The 16,625-nt window shown below is 41.2% G+C and overlaps 3 protein-coding genes and 2 non-coding genes across 6 annotated transcripts; 1 reads left to right on the top strand and 4 right to left on the bottom strand.

The window, feature by feature from the left end:
• Positions 1–22: 22 nt before the first annotated feature.
• Positions 23–3,190, bottom strand: dimt1l (DIM1 dimethyladenosine transferase 1-like (S. cerevisiae)). The gene is made up of 12 exons (XM_070833726.1): positions 3,029–3,190; positions 2,298–2,371; positions 2,073–2,159; positions 1,883–1,944; positions 1,689–1,782; positions 1,556–1,605; positions 1,341–1,464; positions 1,162–1,254; positions 999–1,063; positions 834–897; positions 612–718; positions 23–513 (listed from the first exon to the last, which is right to left on the bottom strand). The coding sequence occupies exons 1-12, from the start codon at positions 3,084–3,086 to the stop codon at positions 471–473; spliced, it is 921 nt and encodes a 306-aa protein (XP_070689827.1). The 5' UTR covers positions 3,087–3,190; the 3' UTR covers positions 23–470.
• Positions 3,191–3,288: 98 nt separating this feature from the next.
• On the bottom strand, positions 3,289–6,219 carry cenph (centromere protein H). Of its 2 annotated transcripts, none has more exons than XM_070834259.1 (10): positions 6,174–6,219; positions 5,270–5,410; positions 5,017–5,072; positions 4,886–4,931; positions 4,702–4,770; positions 4,502–4,558; positions 4,349–4,412; positions 3,825–3,876; positions 3,553–3,713; positions 3,289–3,464 (listed from the first exon to the last, which is right to left on the bottom strand). In XM_070834259.1, exons 2-10 carry the CDS (start codon positions 5,389–5,391, stop codon positions 3,372–3,374), a joined length of 720 nt encoding a protein of 239 aa, XP_070690360.1. In that variant the 5' UTR covers positions 5,392–5,410; positions 6,174–6,219; the 3' UTR covers positions 3,289–3,371. The 2 variants fall into 2 exon arrangements, with proteins under 2 accessions (XP_070690360.1, XP_070690361.1); XM_070834260.1 differs by lacking the exon at positions 6,174–6,219 and adding an exon at positions 6,147–6,167.
• Positions 6,220–6,721: 502 nt separating this feature from the next.
• Positions 6,722–10,158, top strand: LOC139203373 (betaine--homocysteine S-methyltransferase 1-like). Its single transcript, XM_070833061.1, has 8 exons — positions 6,722–6,794; positions 7,520–7,652; positions 7,783–7,895; positions 7,995–8,186; positions 8,293–8,440; positions 8,524–8,706; positions 9,010–9,238; positions 9,370–10,158. The coding sequence occupies exons 1-8, from the start codon at positions 6,774–6,776 to the stop codon at positions 9,461–9,463; spliced, it is 1,113 nt and encodes a 370-aa protein (XP_070689162.1). The 5' UTR covers positions 6,722–6,773; the 3' UTR covers positions 9,464–10,158.
• A 391-nt stretch (positions 10,159–10,549) lies between these two features.
• On the bottom strand, positions 10,550–10,621 carry trnaq-cug (transfer RNA glutamine (anticodon CUG)). The gene has a single exon. It is a non-coding gene; the product is annotated as a tRNA-Gln (tRNA).
• A 475-nt stretch (positions 10,622–11,096) lies between these two features.
• On the bottom strand, positions 11,097–11,168 carry trnaq-uug (transfer RNA glutamine (anticodon UUG)). The gene has a single exon. It is a non-coding gene; the product is annotated as a tRNA-Gln (tRNA).
• Positions 11,169–16,625: the final 5,457 nt, after the last annotated feature.

Here is a 16,625-nt window from a genome sequence, read left to right on the forward strand (position 1 = left end):
GAAGAAAGGAGTGACAGAAAACTTGTGGGCCATCTGAGTTTATTTGAAGAGACTGCACACACTCAAAAATCTACACTTGATAAATATTTCACGTTTTGACATGAAGGTAACTTTATCATACTTTAGAAAATCTGTAGACTGCTTTTAGATTAGAATAATCATCTATTAGATATTATTTTCAATGTGAGTCTCACACACATCAACAGTTCCTCAAGCTACCAAGAGGGCGACTGCCAAAAGTTGTCCATTCAAGCCTGAGAACCACTTTATCTGTACTCATGAGGGTGAAACAGGAAACTCAATATGAGCTCTTAAAACGTGTCCTCCAATATTCTTTATACAATATTCACTGTACGTCCATCTGTTTTGAGATTCAGTTCATCCAGACAAAAGTTCAGTCAGATCTATTTCTTTCTACTCATCTGACAGGCAGCACAAAACAGTCATAGGACTTCTGTTCAATCTGCTGTTTAAGAAAAGTGGATCCCTGCAGAGTTGAATGCATGAAGCAGCCTGAGGACGAAGAAAACACTCGTAATTAAACAGGTCAGAACAGAAATGTATCTCTACTTGGGGGGGTGGAGGACCAAAGAAGTAGATGTTGAGCTTACACCATGAAGTCGTCGATGTCCATGGACCGGGCTCTCTTCTCGCAGAAACCTGCCTCCTGCAAAACGCTCTCAATCTTCTTACTGATGCTGAAGTCTGCTGGTACTTCCTGTCAAGGCGGAGCACAAGGCTTGATGAGAGACCTTAAAAAGCATCAGATCTGCAGAGTTACAAGGAACAACACCGATCGACGATCCCGACTGAGAATCCACACTTTGACTCACCATGCTGTGAAGGGAGCAGTGGATTCTGTAGTTCTTTTCCAGCAGCTGTTCTACCGCGGTGGACCTGGAGATTATAAATCAACACAATCGTCCGTTTTGTTTCCCCACACACTCTTTTGACAGAACCGACTTGGATTACAACGCTTACAGCAGACGGACACTCACTTGAAAGCTGCACTGAGGGTTTTGTTTTTCCGTACAAAGGCGATCCGAACCAGGCCATCCCACTCCTTCTCAGGAGAAAAGACAACGACGTTAACACGACATAATTTGTCTCCCATTCGACCGAGCCCATTCTCAAAGCACCGACTAATTTATAGGACCTCACCTGGAAGTTAACTGGAGGAGGAGGATTTTTCGGTTCTATCCTGACAACACTTGACTCCACTTTCGGAGGAGGGCGGAAATTATTCCTCCCGACCTGATCAAGGGGGGGAAACACCAACACTGAGACACAGGACAGTCACAACGTCGTGGTGCCTAGAGAGCAAACATTCATGCCCTCACCTTCATGAGATGGTCGACACGAGCCAGTAGTTGTGTGTTGATGGACAGTCTGCAGTACAGCTTGTCTCCAGGCGTGGCGACCAGTCGCATGGCAAACTCCCTCTGGAACATCAGCACGGCACACCTGAACAAACGACGCAGGTAACGAATGCTCACCGTGGACACATGAGGAAGACAGTTAAAACCTCTCAGAGGGCCTTCGCTCGTTTTCGTACCTGAAGAAGGGTCGATGCAGCAGGAGCTTGAAGACGAACGGTGACGAAATCTGCACAAATTAGAAACGCCACGTTTGAGAGAGATCTACGGAATGATGCTAAATGAGCTGCTGCAGAGGAAGCGTTTGTTTACCTGATAAGGTAAATTAGCCACACAGACGTCAAAGAATGGCAGGTCTGTTTTTAGTACGTCTCCGACTAATATTTGAAGTTTGGTCTGCATGGGTCTGTCAGCAAATAAAAGTCCTTTTATTACATCACATATTCACTTTTAATCTGTAAATATAGAGATATATGTGGTGGCACCGTGCTGCTGTCTCCACTCACGTGCACTGTACTCTTTTCTGAAGCTCAGCCACTAGTCTGCAGTCCAACTCACAGGCCACCACCTGCAAAAACAGTTTATTTCTCTTAAGGCTGAACCGTTTCATCACTACTGGGGACACTGAAACAAACACAACAGAGGCTTTTAAATCTCCACCTGACTACAGGGTTTAGGTGTTTGTGTGCATCCCACCTTCTTGGCTTTCTCCAGCAGTTTCACCGTCATGTTACCGGTACCAGGTCCCACCTCCAGAACCACGTCTGTCGGCCTCAGGGCAGCCTGAGAAACACAGTCATGACCTCGGCTTAGGAACCCTGTGCTTCTGCACTGTCTGAGCGCCGTCTTTGTTTACAGGATGCGTGTGTGTGTGTAGATGTTCCTCTCAGCACCAGAGTGTATTAGTAGAGCGCAACTTACCTTCTCAATGATCCCATTGACAATCAGTGGATTCTTCAGGATGTGCTGGCCGATGCCGGTGTTGAACATGATGCCTGCAACAGACGGGATTGAGATATTGTGTGATGTTAATGTGTAAAGCAATTTACAATAAAATATTTAGATTCAATATCATATATATCACTGTTGACCAGGTGGAGGGCTCTTGCCTGAATTGGCTTGACAAGATATCATTGCAAGGATTTATCACAAGAGTCAGAATCTCAGATAAAGTAACTCATATGTGAGGAGTGAAATTTGGCATCAAAATCTTCAATTTGAGATATTATACAAAAAACTAAGCTTGACGAGCATTCACTGGTTATTTGGAGCACTTTTCGTATGCCGAAATAACCACGAGACACTCGACTATTTAACATGTACCTTAACAAATGCTGTGTATGCACGTGCATCTGTGGGTAAGTCGAACCACTTTAAATGGGAATTTCTTGAATTGAGTTTGGCGTTAGTTACAAAACTTAGTTACCAGCGTCAAAAACTCGCGCAAACAAATATTTCATGCTGGCACAACTGAGACACGACAACCAAATCCTCATTATTGTTTAATCTTTCATACTGTTACGGTAAGAGAGTAGAAACACGCTCAATATGTCTGTCTGCCTGAGTTTAAAGCCCCTTTTCTTCCAGCAGCTGACAGTGATGTTTGCTATAATGCTAATGCTAATGCTAACCTCTCCCTAACAGAAGCATACCTTGGTTTTTGACATCTTGGTGTTGCCTGCTTTTCTTTTCCGCTTTCACCTTTGGCATTTCTATTTGGTTTTATTCCGGTTAAAGATCGAGAAACCCAGATTTGAAACAATTATTCAAAATAAATCTCTCCAGACTTGGTAAACACGTGTAACACTCTTTTCTTCTTCACTGGCAGGATATGCAGTAGGTTCACAGTCTGCTTTGCGTCGCCCTCTACTGGCAGCTGGATATCCCCGTTTACAAATGAATCATAATACTGTTTTTAAAGTGTTCATTTGTTATTTATTAGACAATACAGAACAGAAACATAGAAATATGACACAGGTCTAAATGGGTTATCCTCTACTCAGAGATGGGAAACTTCTCCAGAGTCATGGCGATGTCTCGAAGTTTGGGATCATCCAGCCAGTTGACTTTACAGGCCAAGAGGATGCCCTGAAGAGAAACACTGACATCAGTACACCAGCTGCTACATTCATTCTCCGCATTCACCATTTTCAGTCATTGTAGTGAGAAAATGTACCCTGAGGACGTTCTGTGTCATGATGGCCATCTTTTTATATTTCTCCAGGTTGGCCTGACCTTTCTCCAGTGCAGCTTTGTACTTCTCTGAATCTGGGTGCTCTTTCTTGGACATCATCTCTTCCATCTCTTTCATTTTCTCATGTGTGAGCCGCTTCATCTCTACACACACACACATACACATAATTTGTCAAAAAAAAAAAAAAACCTGGACTGTGAGAAAACTAAATCACAATATAATTGTACTTCATCACTGCAAATCATTTAACGTACCGAGTCTCTTCTTCTGTTTTTCTGTGATTTCATCTTGAAGGTCTCTTGACTCCTGTAAACAAATCATGAGGAATAAGTACAAAATTCACTATTCTACACAACATTTTATGTCAATTTTAACCCACACCATTGTCAGATTTGTGGCAGTAAACTTGCAAAGAGGCTTTAGCTATCATCAGTAGCAATCAATTTCTCCTTTCAAATCTCATTAATAATTGTAAACTAATCAAAATAAACAGGTCAAGAACAAAAGATATTACTATTATTGAAATATTGTTTAAGTCCTGGGCCTGCAGGCGTAATTAGACACCATAAAACTGCTGAACAAAACATAATTCTCTTCCTTGCAGACACATTTTTAAGATATGAGAATTGATTGCAGCAGGCCAACAACACATTTGTACACAAAGCACAAACAAGGTGTCATTTAACATGATGTCACAACAACAAAACAGTGTTAAACTCAGTACTATCAGCGCAGACAAACAATTAATATACACACAATGGAAGATGAGGCTGCTTACTTGCTGAAGTTGTTTTATGTGTGAACAAAGAGCCATGCAGCGATCACTCACAGCTTTCAGGGCTCTGAGAAAAACACCGGCGTATGACACAATTATCACAAGCATTAAAATAAATGTATGTCAGCAGTTTCAGTATGTGGTGAATTTACTTACTCTGCCTCTGAATCATTCTGTTTCAGTTTTTCTCCAATGGCGTGCCACATCTGCATTCTGAAAGACACCAGTTAAATCACTGATTTGTCAAAGTTTAAGTTCAGTGCTTATATACTATGTGTTACAATTGTTTATATAAATTAATATTTATTTTAAATTAAAATCCAGCCCCCATCAGAAATGATAAGGAATCAGTTTACCTGTGCAGTGTCAATGTGCTGTTAAAATTAATTGTCTTTGCTTTTTCCAGCTCACTGACATAATCTGGCCTGCAACATTTAAAGAAAAGAAATACGTTAATGGTATAAACATTAAAATGAATTCTATTCTTGCATTTGGTTTAAATCCTAGATCCGCATCAATATACAGATTTCAAATACTCACAAGTCTCTCTCAGCTTCAGACGTGCTGCACGATCTCTTGCTTTTTCCTGTTTCAGGAAGTTGATATTAATGCTTCGTGTGTGCACTTGATGAAAGTATAATATGATGGAAATAATGCACACAGCTGTGTACCTGCATTGAGCTGCACTGCCATCTCAAAGCACTGGTTGGACATCTGCTGTTTTATTCTGCCAGTAAAGAAAAGTAATTTCAACAATTATAAACATGTTAATTATTATCTTAGAGATAATATGCTTTCATGCACGCATGATACAATTGGATGAAGTGAGTCTGGCTTTGTTGTGTGATTTATAAAATGAACCAGCACTCAGTCACAGTAAACTGAATAAAAATAAATGTGTTAATGCAGATGTGGAGGGAGAACCTCAGCACGTCTACAGGCGACGTTTCCTTCTGTCCGGACGAGCTGTCGCGAGCAGGAGCATCATTCAGTGCCACGTCCTCCACCGCATGGTTCATGTTCCCCACGTTGTCAGATGGGTCCATCACAAAACAGTGAGGGTGCCTGGAGGGATGAATCAAAGCCAACCAAAGAGAAAGTCTACGTCACATCACCTGGGTTTGACCAATTTAGTATTGTTGGACCAAAAGAGTGAATTACTACTCTACTATTGAACATAATCAACGATTTACTTTCACTTAAACAAAGACAAAACTGAAAATAATTGTTTTAGAAGGAAGGAAGAATGATTAAAAGTGAGCGTTCAGCTTTAAGCGGTGTTAAAAACCACAAGCCAAGCAAGACATCTAGGTGTAGCCATGGACTTTACACTAACTTTTACTAAACTTTACACACCAAATTAATACAATTACACAGTCGACCTGCTATCTCCTAAAAGATACATATCAAGCATTAAAGGAGTTATTCTATTTTAACTTTTGACTACTTTTCTCTGTCTGGGCTCTTCGTTGTGTTAAAATGTCGTCTCTGTACTTTGTCACAATGTTTTTACTGTAAAAAAGAGAATTGCACTGAATATTAAAATGAAAGCAGCGATTAGGATAAATCTGATTTTATCCAATCTTAAAAGACAAACACACCAAGTGGAAATACAATTGCCAAAAACTAATGAGATAAAGGCAGCGGAGTTATCGTTATTGTCTTGATTATAAATCAGAAACGACCTCTTCTCTGACAGTTAAGGTTACTGACTGCATTTAAAGCCCCTGACTGTTGTAAAGACTGACTGTTGATCAAAACTTTTACAATAACTGTATTGATTTCAGTGACTGTCACATACAAGGTATACTTTACTAGAAAACTTCACCGTATCACCGTTGATCAACGCTGTCAGATCGGCCGCCGGTTTTGTTTACATCCGTTGTCAGATCGAAAACCCGCCAGGAAGTGACGCAATGACGCAATTGTGTTCACGACAATGACGCAGCGCCCCCGCAGGCCAAGAGTAGGCAGTGCAAGTCAAATGGGGTCAGCTCCAGTCCCTGAAGTCTGCCCTCGTCTTTATCTGACAGGTCATAACATTCATGCATACAGAATTCAAGGTTTGTGTTGTGTAGTGTTGTCGTTGACAGACGCAATGTATAGTTCAAACACGTCTTTAAACTTCTTGCAGAGTTTTTCATACACTTCGACTAAAAGCTATATATGCTGGGGTGTCTATTATTTTGAGAGTCTACTCTCATCACTTTCCGGATCAGGCCAACGAATCCTCTACAGTTAATACATAAATAAGCATTTAATATGATCCTCCACTGCACAGTGGCCACCACGTTCCCTGCGGCGCTCGGTTTTACATAACTTCTTCAATCTCGTGAGATTTGCGTGCTCATTTTGACATGACGCAACCCGTCTCCTTATAAACTGAGCTGGCCTGAATCGTGAGAGTATCGCAGGGACTTTGTCAGCAATGGGGACCAAGTATAGAAGGGTAAGACAAATATTTATTGCTGACATTAATCGACCAAACCCGATTGTAAAGGCTGCGCTCTTGAGAGCAGCTATTTGATTAATAGAAATGTTAACCCAAAAGTCTTTCTGAGGTCTGTAAGAGGAAAAGGTGAAAAACAACCAGGTTTTACCAGGTGGAAGTTTAATCTGCAGACAGTTTACTGCCACCAAGATAACAAGCAACACTGTGACACCACTTAGATGCAGTGTGACCTGATAATCTGTCTAATGATATTTCTGCACCTTATTGTACAGCTTTTGCAATATCTGTTGTACTTGACTTCCACTGATGTATATCCTTTATTACAGTGTATTACTGGCATTGTAGACTGTATGTTAGTAAGTACATATTTAGAGCTATGGTATATAGTGTTATTATATATAATTTGCCCTTCTCATCTGTTTCTCACCTATGTAATTTTCTTTTGAGTGTGTTTGTTACACATGTGTACTTTCCTTGGGATTAATCTATCTATCTAATCAAACATAAATGAGGATTTTAGCATAATTATGTAAGAGAATAATAAGGCATTACTTGTTTGAGTATTGTAATTACTGTTATTACTGACAAAATGGGGAATTCAGGCACTAAATACTAGAGTGCCCCTCAGGTGCCTCTGAGTTATCTAATACCTGAGCTCCTGGTGTGTCAATTCATCACTGTGACTTTCATACTTCTGTGAGTGTGTATGTGTGTGTACTCAGAGTATCTTAGACCGCCTGAATGCTGGGGAGGTGGTTGTAGGCGATGGAGGTTATGTGTTGCAGCTTGAGCGACGTGGCTATGTGAAGGCTGGACACTGGACTCCTGAGGCCGCTGTTGAGCATCCTGAAGCAGGTACATGTTACCTACTGATTTATCAACATGACATGAGTTGATTCCTATAAAGCACTTATTTGTCTGTTTGTATAATTTTTTGTGTTTTCCACAAAGCTTATCTACTCTTTTTAATGTGTCTGTGTGTCAGTGCGACAGCTGCACAGGGAGTATCTGAGAGCAGGAGCCAATGTCCTTCAGACATTCACCTTCTACTGCAGCGAAGATAAGCTGGAGATGAGTGGCAATGTCACAAACATCACTGTCAGTGGAAAAAAAAAAACAGACAACAGCTAATAACATCCTGATCACATTTGCCGTACTGTTGCTGTTAAAAAAAATAAATCTGATTATCTGATCCAGGGGGCCCAAATCAATGAGGCAGCCTGTGACCTGGCCAGGGAAGTAGCCAACGAAGGCAATGCATTGGTTGCTGGGTGTGTGTCCAAGACACCTTGTTATCAGAAGAGTCACAGTGAGACTGAGGTCAAGGCCATCTTTAAGAAGCAGATGGATAACTTCCTCAAGAAAGACATTGATTTCTTTATAGTGGAGGTATGAGAAGCACCCAGAGGAATAACTAAGCATAAGTTATGTGGCTGTTTTACTGTTCTTGTCTTATGTTGAGATTTTAATGATTCAATCCACATTTCTCATGCAGTTTGTCGATCATGTGGAGGAGGCGGTGTGGGCGGTGGAGGTGCTTAAGACCAGCGGTAAACCAGTGGGTGCAACACTGTGCATCTCCCCACATGGAGACATGGACGGGGTCCCACCTGGAGAGTGTGCTGTCAGGCTGGTCCAAGCTGGTACAGTGACCCTCTGTGTAGTCTGACATCACGTTTTAGTTGTACAATCTCAATATGTTGCATGTACCTGTGTTCATGTGCAGGAGCTGACATTGTTGGAGTAAACTGCCACTTGGACCCTATGACGTGCGTTCACACGGTCAAGTTGATGAAAGAGGGATTAGAGAAAGCTGGTCTCAAAGCCCATCTCATGGTCCAGCCACTCGGCTGTCACACACCTGAGTGCAATCTTGGTGGATACATCAGCCTGCCTGAGTTCCCCTTCGGTCAGCATTTGTATATTTCTTTTGTGTAGAATAAAAAAAACGTTTATATTCAGTCACATTATTATTATTATTATCATTATTATTATTATTATCTTGGTACAAGATCGTAGTCCAGCCATGTACCCCATCCCTTTGGTAGAGGTGGTGTGACTGTTGGTTTACAAACTTTATTTTGTATGTTTAAGGTAATATAAATATACACTGGAGCTCATGTATTGCTACTATTTTAAGCTCCCCATATGTGCAGTTTGATGAGAACATCGGTATGACAAAATCAATAAATAGTAAAATTACTCTCCTCAGCACTGGAGACCAGAGTCGTTACCCGCTGGGACGTCCATAAATACACCAGAGAGGCTTACAATGTAGGAATTCGCTACATTGGTGGCTGCTGTGGATTTGAGCCCTACCATATCAGAGCTATAGCAGAGGAGCTGGCTGCAGAGAGAGGATTCCTCCCACCGGCGTCAGACAAGCACGGGCTCTGGGGAGCTGCTCTGGAGATGCACACTAAGCCCTGGGTCAGAGCCAGGTAAGACACAACTACTGCATTAAACATGGAGCTGCTACATCTGCATTAAACAGTTCAACAAAAGACTGAAAACAATATTTCATGTATGAAACACTTTGCATAAGTACTGGTTTCCATCCAATTTGTCCTAGGGCTCGTCGAGAGTACTGGGAAAACCTTTTGCCTGCTTCTGGACGTCCCAAGTGCCCTTCCATGGCCACGCCAGCCGATGATTATGGAAAATAGCTGAAATCTAACATACCAACATAATCTCTCGTATACACTACACAGTTTGTTGTATTCCTTATATCAAAACATGCCACTGACGGATGTGATCAACCAGATTTTTGTTTACACTGAGATTAGTGAAATACTTTGTCCTGTTGACTTGACAACCACTCTCATTATTGTCACTGTATCATTTATCAACAATTAATACCCTTTTCATTGTGAAACATCCTCATAATGTAAGCATTTCAAATTTTTTGATAGACCCTTTGCCTTTTTCTGTGTAGTATCACTGAAATTTATAACAAAATTGCATTAAAACAAAGCTGGTATTCTTAGCCATCATTACATGTAGCCTATCTATTGGAAATGATCCTCATGGTCTTATAATATTTGCTGCTAGATTGCTGAAGCGTGCTGTTTAATTTTTCCCATATTCAATCAAATGAATGTAAATTATTGAATAATGTTGATATGTGAACAAGCAATGTTATATTTTTAATCTTGAGTACTCATTGCAAACCCCATTAATGTGTGACAAGTCTGAACAGTAGGTTGTTGTTCTGACTTTGACTGGTTTGACAGGATCACCACGTGCACACGGCGTGAAAAATTTTATCAACACCAAACTGTATGTGGAAAAGTTGGCAACTTTTAATTAATACGTTTGTTTACTGGAATCACTGAAATAAAGCCAGTAAAATTTGAGAAAAGACTGGATCTGAATACTTCTTCACCACTACATGTCACTTATTAACCTGAATGGGGGGGAAGTGAGGTTAACTGTGGAGATAAGTTATGCCCTTTGTAAGGTGGTAAAAGTACCAATTATGTAAAAATGTATATATTTTGAGACAGGATATTGTTAACCCAATAATTGTTAATTTATCAGTTCTTCCTTAATTTTTCCTTCACTCTTCCCAATCTGTGTTTTTTTAGCTATTAAAAGCACATTAAGTGAAAACAAGTGCAATTGTTATGATTGTGTAAACAAAGGAGAGAATCTAGACATTAAACAATTTCAGACGACAAATTAACGACATTGTACCCAATAAATATTGAGACTTGACGACTTTTCCTTGACGCATATTCTTTTAAAAAGTCAGGTCCCACCGAGATTTGAACTCGGATCGCTGGATTCAGAGTCCAGAGTGCTAACCATTACACCATGGAACCACGTGATCCCTGTCAAACATTAGTCTACAGCTGGAGCTAAAGGTCTTCAGGTGACTTTTCTGTTGCCTCTTCGCATTTGACCTTCTGGCTTTATACCATTTCACAACACATTTCTCATTTAACTCATTATCTGCTGCAATTTACAGTTTTCCCATCACCAAGCGAGTCAAAACCGCATCATGCACACTCTTTGCTTACCTGTTGGCACAAACTGTAGTCAGACAAAACACACGGATAAATACATGAAGTCAAATACAAAAATAAACCATCTAAAAGTCATTCACCAGTCCATCCGTATTTTCCTTTAGCGTTATATATAAATTTGTTTTTGCTTGTACATTCACAGCTTGGCTTAATGATCTGTCATTTTTGCTAATTAACTCATACAGTTGGTCATCTTGAATCACGTAATCACACCGTAGTTCGTAGAAACTACTTCTGCTTCTTAATGTATATGTCGTCTTTCAAAACCTTGAGGTTCCACCGAGATTTGAACTCGGATCGCTGGATTCAAAGTCCAGAGTGCTAACCATTACACCATGGAACCGTGAACGAGTTGAAGCCGCAGCAAATCACCTGAGTAATAATTAAGTAATTAATGTGGGCACTTGTTCTGTTTGCTCACAGTAAAAAAAAGATGTTTACCATATCGACGCCTTCTTAAAATAATCGCCCAAGTCATTTTTTCAGATTTTTCAGGAAACACAAAAAACTGAACCATTTGTTGAATATATGATATTTACTAACAATTTTAATCAAAATAGTTATAACAACAGATGCCTATTGACATACAAATGACAATGTCAGTCAAACATGGAACATGAGAGAATTAAATGACTTAGGCAAATTTTTGAACATGCCTTTGTGACTTAGGCAATTTCAAACCTTCTACTCTGTCAAGAATAAAGCATAACTAATAAACTAACTAAACATAATGCTGAGGAGGCATGTGCATTTCTTCACTTCTCCCTCCAGCTCTTCTTTGCTGGATTCTTGACTGATGTCTATTTGTGTGGCAAATTGTCAAAGAAGTGATGACACTTGACAGGCATGATGGGTTTCATTGACTGGAGGTCCTGGAACTTTCTCTCCTTGATTGGCAGAGCACATGGAAACAATCTTATCCATGCCATTGGCCCATTTGGCACCTGTACCCTTTGTGGCAGTTCTTCCCACACAGAGGCTTCTGAAAAGGACAGTCTGAAATGGACCTTGCCTTCACTGCTAAACTGAAGAGCCCGCAAGTCATGCACAGTCAGGTCTCCAGCTTTTTTGCCTGGTCTGATGCTAAAGAAGTAAGCTCCATTCAGTTTCAGGAACTCATCGTGCTTGAGCATTTTCACATGATAAGGTGATGGCCGGATTCTTGCAGTCTGAAGTATAATGACATAGTCTCTTGGGGTGAAGATATCTGCAACTATTTTGCGTTCAATAGTACTATGTATGCTGTCGCACTCCATTTGTGTATGACCTGCAACAAGGTATTTCTGTGTTATTAGTACCCCATATTTCCTTGCAAGCTCAGAGTATGCATTCGCATCTTTAACATCATCCATGGCAGCTGATGCTGCATCATTATCAACATGCTGCATTATCTCTTTAATGATAGTCTCATTGTCATCCTCAGTAGATGAGGACAGACTGGTGTCATGATTGTCAAGTGCATCTCCTACCAAAATGAAAAAAAAAATATTTAAACCCTTCAAAAATGAGTGATCATTCTGAGAAACATGAATTGCCTTGTGGTCAATTGTATTAAGCTACACCTAAGATTCCCAAAATGGTTTGCAAGTTGTCTCTAGACACAGCAGAACAGGCATACTATAATACCAGCCAAATCATGTTATGATTTCTTAATTAGATGATGTATTGTGGAGAAAATTAGACAAAAAGCAATACTGTTTGTTCAAATATTATTTGATAAGACATAAAAAGTTAACAGAAAGTTCATCACTTGTAAAAGCCATAGATTCTGGAGCCTATCCACTTTTTGTGCTTTTTAGCTAAATTCCTAAACTGAAATTTTAAAATTGTATTGTAACACGGCCCACACGTGGAAGTTGCGCTTGTCTGTGTTGTACTTCTTAGTCTCACCGCTAGGTGGAGTAACTGTCTTGAACGAGGCAGCTTCTCTATAAAATGAGTAATAGAAGAAGAAATGTGCTACAGGTGACTGTAGTGTCAGGTGAGTGTAGAAAGTTTGAGACGCGGTGTGCGATGAGAGCACAGCTAATGTCGATCACTTTTGCATTACGGAGGAGCTGCTTGATGTTAGCAGTTAAAGAGCAGTCGGCATGATCGGAGTTAAATGGGACGAGCTGTGTGGAGGTACGACGGATGGGGCTCGGGGGGTGCGCGCGCTGGCTCAGTTGTGGCTCTGTGCTGCTGCAGTTTTATTCCCTAAGATCAGAAATGGACCAGTTTTGAAGAGAGAAGGACCTCTTCATGAGCTCAGTGACCCTCTCTGGTTGCCATGTTTAGTGGATCTCACTGATCACCTGAACACACTGAACAAGAGCCTACAAGGCAAAGACCAGCTTGTACAACTAATAAATGAAAGCCCACTAATGGAAAGGCTGTTTTTTTTCTTGAATCATATTCAGTTATCAAGCAGAATTTATCTCCATTTGATTGATTTTGCCAACTTTAATCCACTAGAGGTGAGGCGATCACCTCTAGTGGATTAAAGTTAGCAATATAGCTCACTTCTAGTGAGTGGCCCAGCCCTTTGTATGTTTTTCTGTATGTGGCCCTCAGTGAAAAAAGTTTGGACACCCCTGATCTAGGGACACATCCTGTGAGTGTTCAGTACCACCTATTTGCCTATTTGAGCTGACAATCAGTAGATAAGTCTGAACTCTTAAACATATCATCAAGCATAGATGAAGATGAAGGAATTTAGTCACTGTACTTTAAGAGACCTGTAGACCTGAGTGCTGCTTTCGACACCATCGACCATCACATCCTGTTACAGAGACTGGAACAGTTCATTGGTATAAAAGGAACTGCATTAAGCTGGTTTAAGTCCTATTTATTAGATCGATTTCAGTTTGTACATATTAATAAAGAATAATAAAGAATCCTCTGTCCACACTAAGGCTAGACATGGAGTTCCACAAGGTTCAGTGCTTGGACCAATACTCTTTATCTTATATATGCTTCCTCTTGGTAATATTATCAGGAAGCACTCCATTCATTTCCACTGTTATGCAGATGATACACAATTATATTTATCAATAAAGCCAGATGAACCCAATCAGTTGGCTAAACTTCAAATCTGCCTTAAGGACATAAAGTCCTGGATGAGCAGCAACTTTCTGCTGCTAAATTCAGATAAAACTGAAGTTATTTTGCTTGGCCCCAGACACCTCAGAGACAGCTTTTCCACTACCATAACTGCTCTGGACGGCATTAATCTGGCCTCCAGCTCCACTGTGAGGAATCTGGGAGTCAGGATTTGTCCTTTAACTCCCACATTAAACAGATTTCTAGAACTGCCTTTTTCCATCTACGTAATATTGCCAAAATCAGGCCCATCATATCCACTGATGATGTAGAAAAATTGGTCCATGCATTTGTCACTTCTAGGTTGGATTATTGTAACTCATTATTATCAGGCTGCCCCAATAAGTCGTTAAAGACTCTCCAGCTGGTCCAGAACGCTGCTGCTCGTGTTCTGACGAGAACTAAGAGAAGAGACCACATTTCTCCTGTACTGGCTTCTCTTCACTGGCTTCCAGTAAAATCTAGAATAGAGTTTAAAATCCTTCTCCTCACCTACAAGGCTCTTAAGGGTCAGGCCCCATCATATCTTAAAGAGCTTATAGTACCGTACTACCCCACTAGAGCACTGCGCTCCCAGAATGCAGGCCTACTGGTGGTTCCCAAAGTCTCCAAAAATAGTTCAGGAGGCAGAGCTTTCAGCTATCAGGCTCCTCTCCTGTGGAACCTCCTTCCAGTTTGGGTTCGGGGGGCAGACACCCTCTCTACATTTAAGAGTAGACTAAAAACCTTCCTTTTTGACAAAGCATATATTTAAGGGCTGGCTCAGGCCTTAGACCAGCCCCTAGTTATGCTGCTATAGGCTCAGACTGCCGGGGGACTCCTATGGTGCACTGAGCTCCTCTATTCTCTCTCCTCCTCTTCCTCTCCATCGTTATGTCTCATGTCAGTCAAATGTCTGCCTCTAACTTGCTATCTTCCCCGGAGCCTTTCTGTGCTTTCTCATCTCTCAGGTTCCTGTGGATCCTGTGGATCCTGGTCCTGGCCCTGCTGATGTGGTTCTCTGGTTCCTGTGGGTCCTGGTCCCGGTCCCGCTGATGTGGTTCTCTGGTTCCTGTGGATCCTGGTCCTGGTTCTGCTGATGTGGTTCCCTGGTTCCTATGGATCCTGGTCCTGGTCCCGCTGATGTGGTTCTCCACCAGCCAATGGATGTGCGTCTGTCCAAGGCTACAGCCTGTCCGTCCTTGGGAGCTGGATCTCTCCTTCACTGTGGTGCTCCCAGAGATTTCTCTTTTCCCACTGGGTTTTTTGAGTTTTTCCTTCCCGAAGAAGGAGGATCATAAAGGGCAGGTGATGCCTCGGACTGATCCACCGGACTGATCCATTGGCCTCATCGACTGCTGGACTCTTTATTAGATTGTTTGTTCGCTTACACTTTATTTCAGTGAACTTTGTAAAGCACTGTGAGACACTCTGTTGTGATATTGGGCTATACAAATAAAATTGAATTGAATTGAATTGAATTGAATTTAAGTTGTAAGTTTTAGGTTTGGTGTGCATTTTGTATGTTGCCTCTTTGCTCTTGAATGAGGTTGTCAAATACTTTTGAGTTCGAGAGAGACACTAAGGATCTGAATGCAAACACGTTGCACCACAGGTACTGGTGCGATGGGGCCCATCAAAGCAGAGGCAAACTCTGTTGGAACCCATTAAGCATCTCCTATAACCTCTTTAGATGTGATGCACGCTGGTGAGGGATCGACTTCCATCTGTCTCAAGGCTGTGACCATTAAAGGTGAATACTATTTTCCATTCCTGTCCTCTGAAGCAGTCCAGCCAATGTGCTATGCGTAAACAATGAGAACTCAACAGCTCTGTCCCACAGAAAATCAAACAGATGGCTTCAGGCATTGTTTTGTGGAAAACTCGAGAAGATTTCAGGATCTTGTGATACTCTCTGACTTGACTCCTAAATTAGAAAATTTTTCATTCACAGGCCACTTTTATTACAGTGCAGTACTAGTGGTGCAAATATATTGTTGGCATATAATATTTATTTATTTATGCATTTAATAACTATGGTTTTGTTGGGTTTTCTTTTTTTTGTTTTTTTTTACATTTTTTGCACTGTCAATACTGCAGCTCGTCTGCAAACCATCCCACGCTGCTCAAACTTGAAACGTCATCACGTCCTTACGTGCCCTGCTCGAGATGATATTCTAATGTTGCCTTTAAGTGCTCCTCGGAGTCTTGTACGTTTACTTAACCAGAAGATCCTGCAGGACTGCTGTTTAGTTGTGCCTTTCTTCCCATTTAGAGAGAAACAATATTTCCCTTGCTAAATGTAATATGGCCTCAGTAACAAAATAGAAAAAGGCTGGTAAAAATAAATTTAAAAAAAAAAAGGTCACATCAAAAGCCTTGCTTTTACATCCGCCTCAGTAATAATGCCGCCGTTTCTGACAGCCGTGAAGACAACATCTTTATTTTGCTTATGTGGTCTTGGTGGGCAAACGATGAAGAAAACATGGTAATGTTTTGAGTTTGGAGACGATGCAAACCTTTCTGAAGACAGTGTGAACGGACAAAACATCTTGTTCATGGCCTCGGTCTGTTGTGTGTGAGGGATGAGCGCCGCTGTTTTTGGCTCCCGCTGGTACTTTATGATGAGAAGGGAGGTCTGCAGCCCAGAGACGGAGGATAACGGAGCACAGCTGACAGGCGGACCTGGTAAACACACGGTCTCATGTTGTGTGTCAGAGCTGAGTCTTGTATGGTCGGA

This window comes from Pempheris klunzingeri, chromosome 7 (assembly GCF_042242105.1).
Source record: "Pempheris klunzingeri isolate RE-2024b chromosome 7, fPemKlu1.hap1, whole genome shotgun sequence".
Classification (NCBI taxonomy): Eukaryota; Metazoa; Chordata; class Actinopteri; order Acropomatiformes; family Pempheridae; genus Pempheris; species Pempheris klunzingeri.

Coding starts and splice junctions, on each gene's coding strand:
- dimt1l (XM_070833726.1), bottom strand. CDS start 3,086: ATGCCAAAGGTGAAAGCGGAAAAGAAAAGCAGGCAACACCAAGATGTC. Junction 1,783..1,882: donor CAGAAAAGAGTACAGTGCAC/GTGAGTGGAGAC, acceptor ATTTGCTGACAG/ACCCATGCAGACCAAACTTC. Junction 1,064..1,161: donor CTCCTCCAGTTAACTTCCAG/GTGAGGTCCTAT, acceptor TCTCCTGAGAAG/GAGTGGGATGGCCTGGTTCG.
- cenph (XM_070834259.1), bottom strand. CDS start 5,391: ATGGACCCATCTGACAACGTGGGGAACATGAACCATGCGGTGGAGGAC. Junction 4,932..5,016: donor GGCAGTGCAGCTCAATGCAG/GTACACAGCTGT, acceptor TTCCTGAAACAG/GAAAAAGCAAGAGATCGTGC. Junction 3,465..3,552: donor TGACACAGAACGTCCTCAGG/GTACATTTTCTC, acceptor GTTTCTCTTCAG/GGCATCCTCTTGGCCTGTAA.
- LOC139203373 (XM_070833061.1), top strand. CDS start 6,774: ATGGGGACCAAGTATAGAAGG. Junction 7,653..7,782: donor TGTTGAGCATCCTGAAGCAG/GTACATGTTACC, acceptor TCTGTGTGTCAG/TGCGACAGCTGCACAGGGAG. Junction 8,707..9,009: donor CCTGCCTGAGTTCCCCTTCG/GTCAGCATTTGT, acceptor TACTCTCCTCAG/CACTGGAGACCAGAGTCGTT.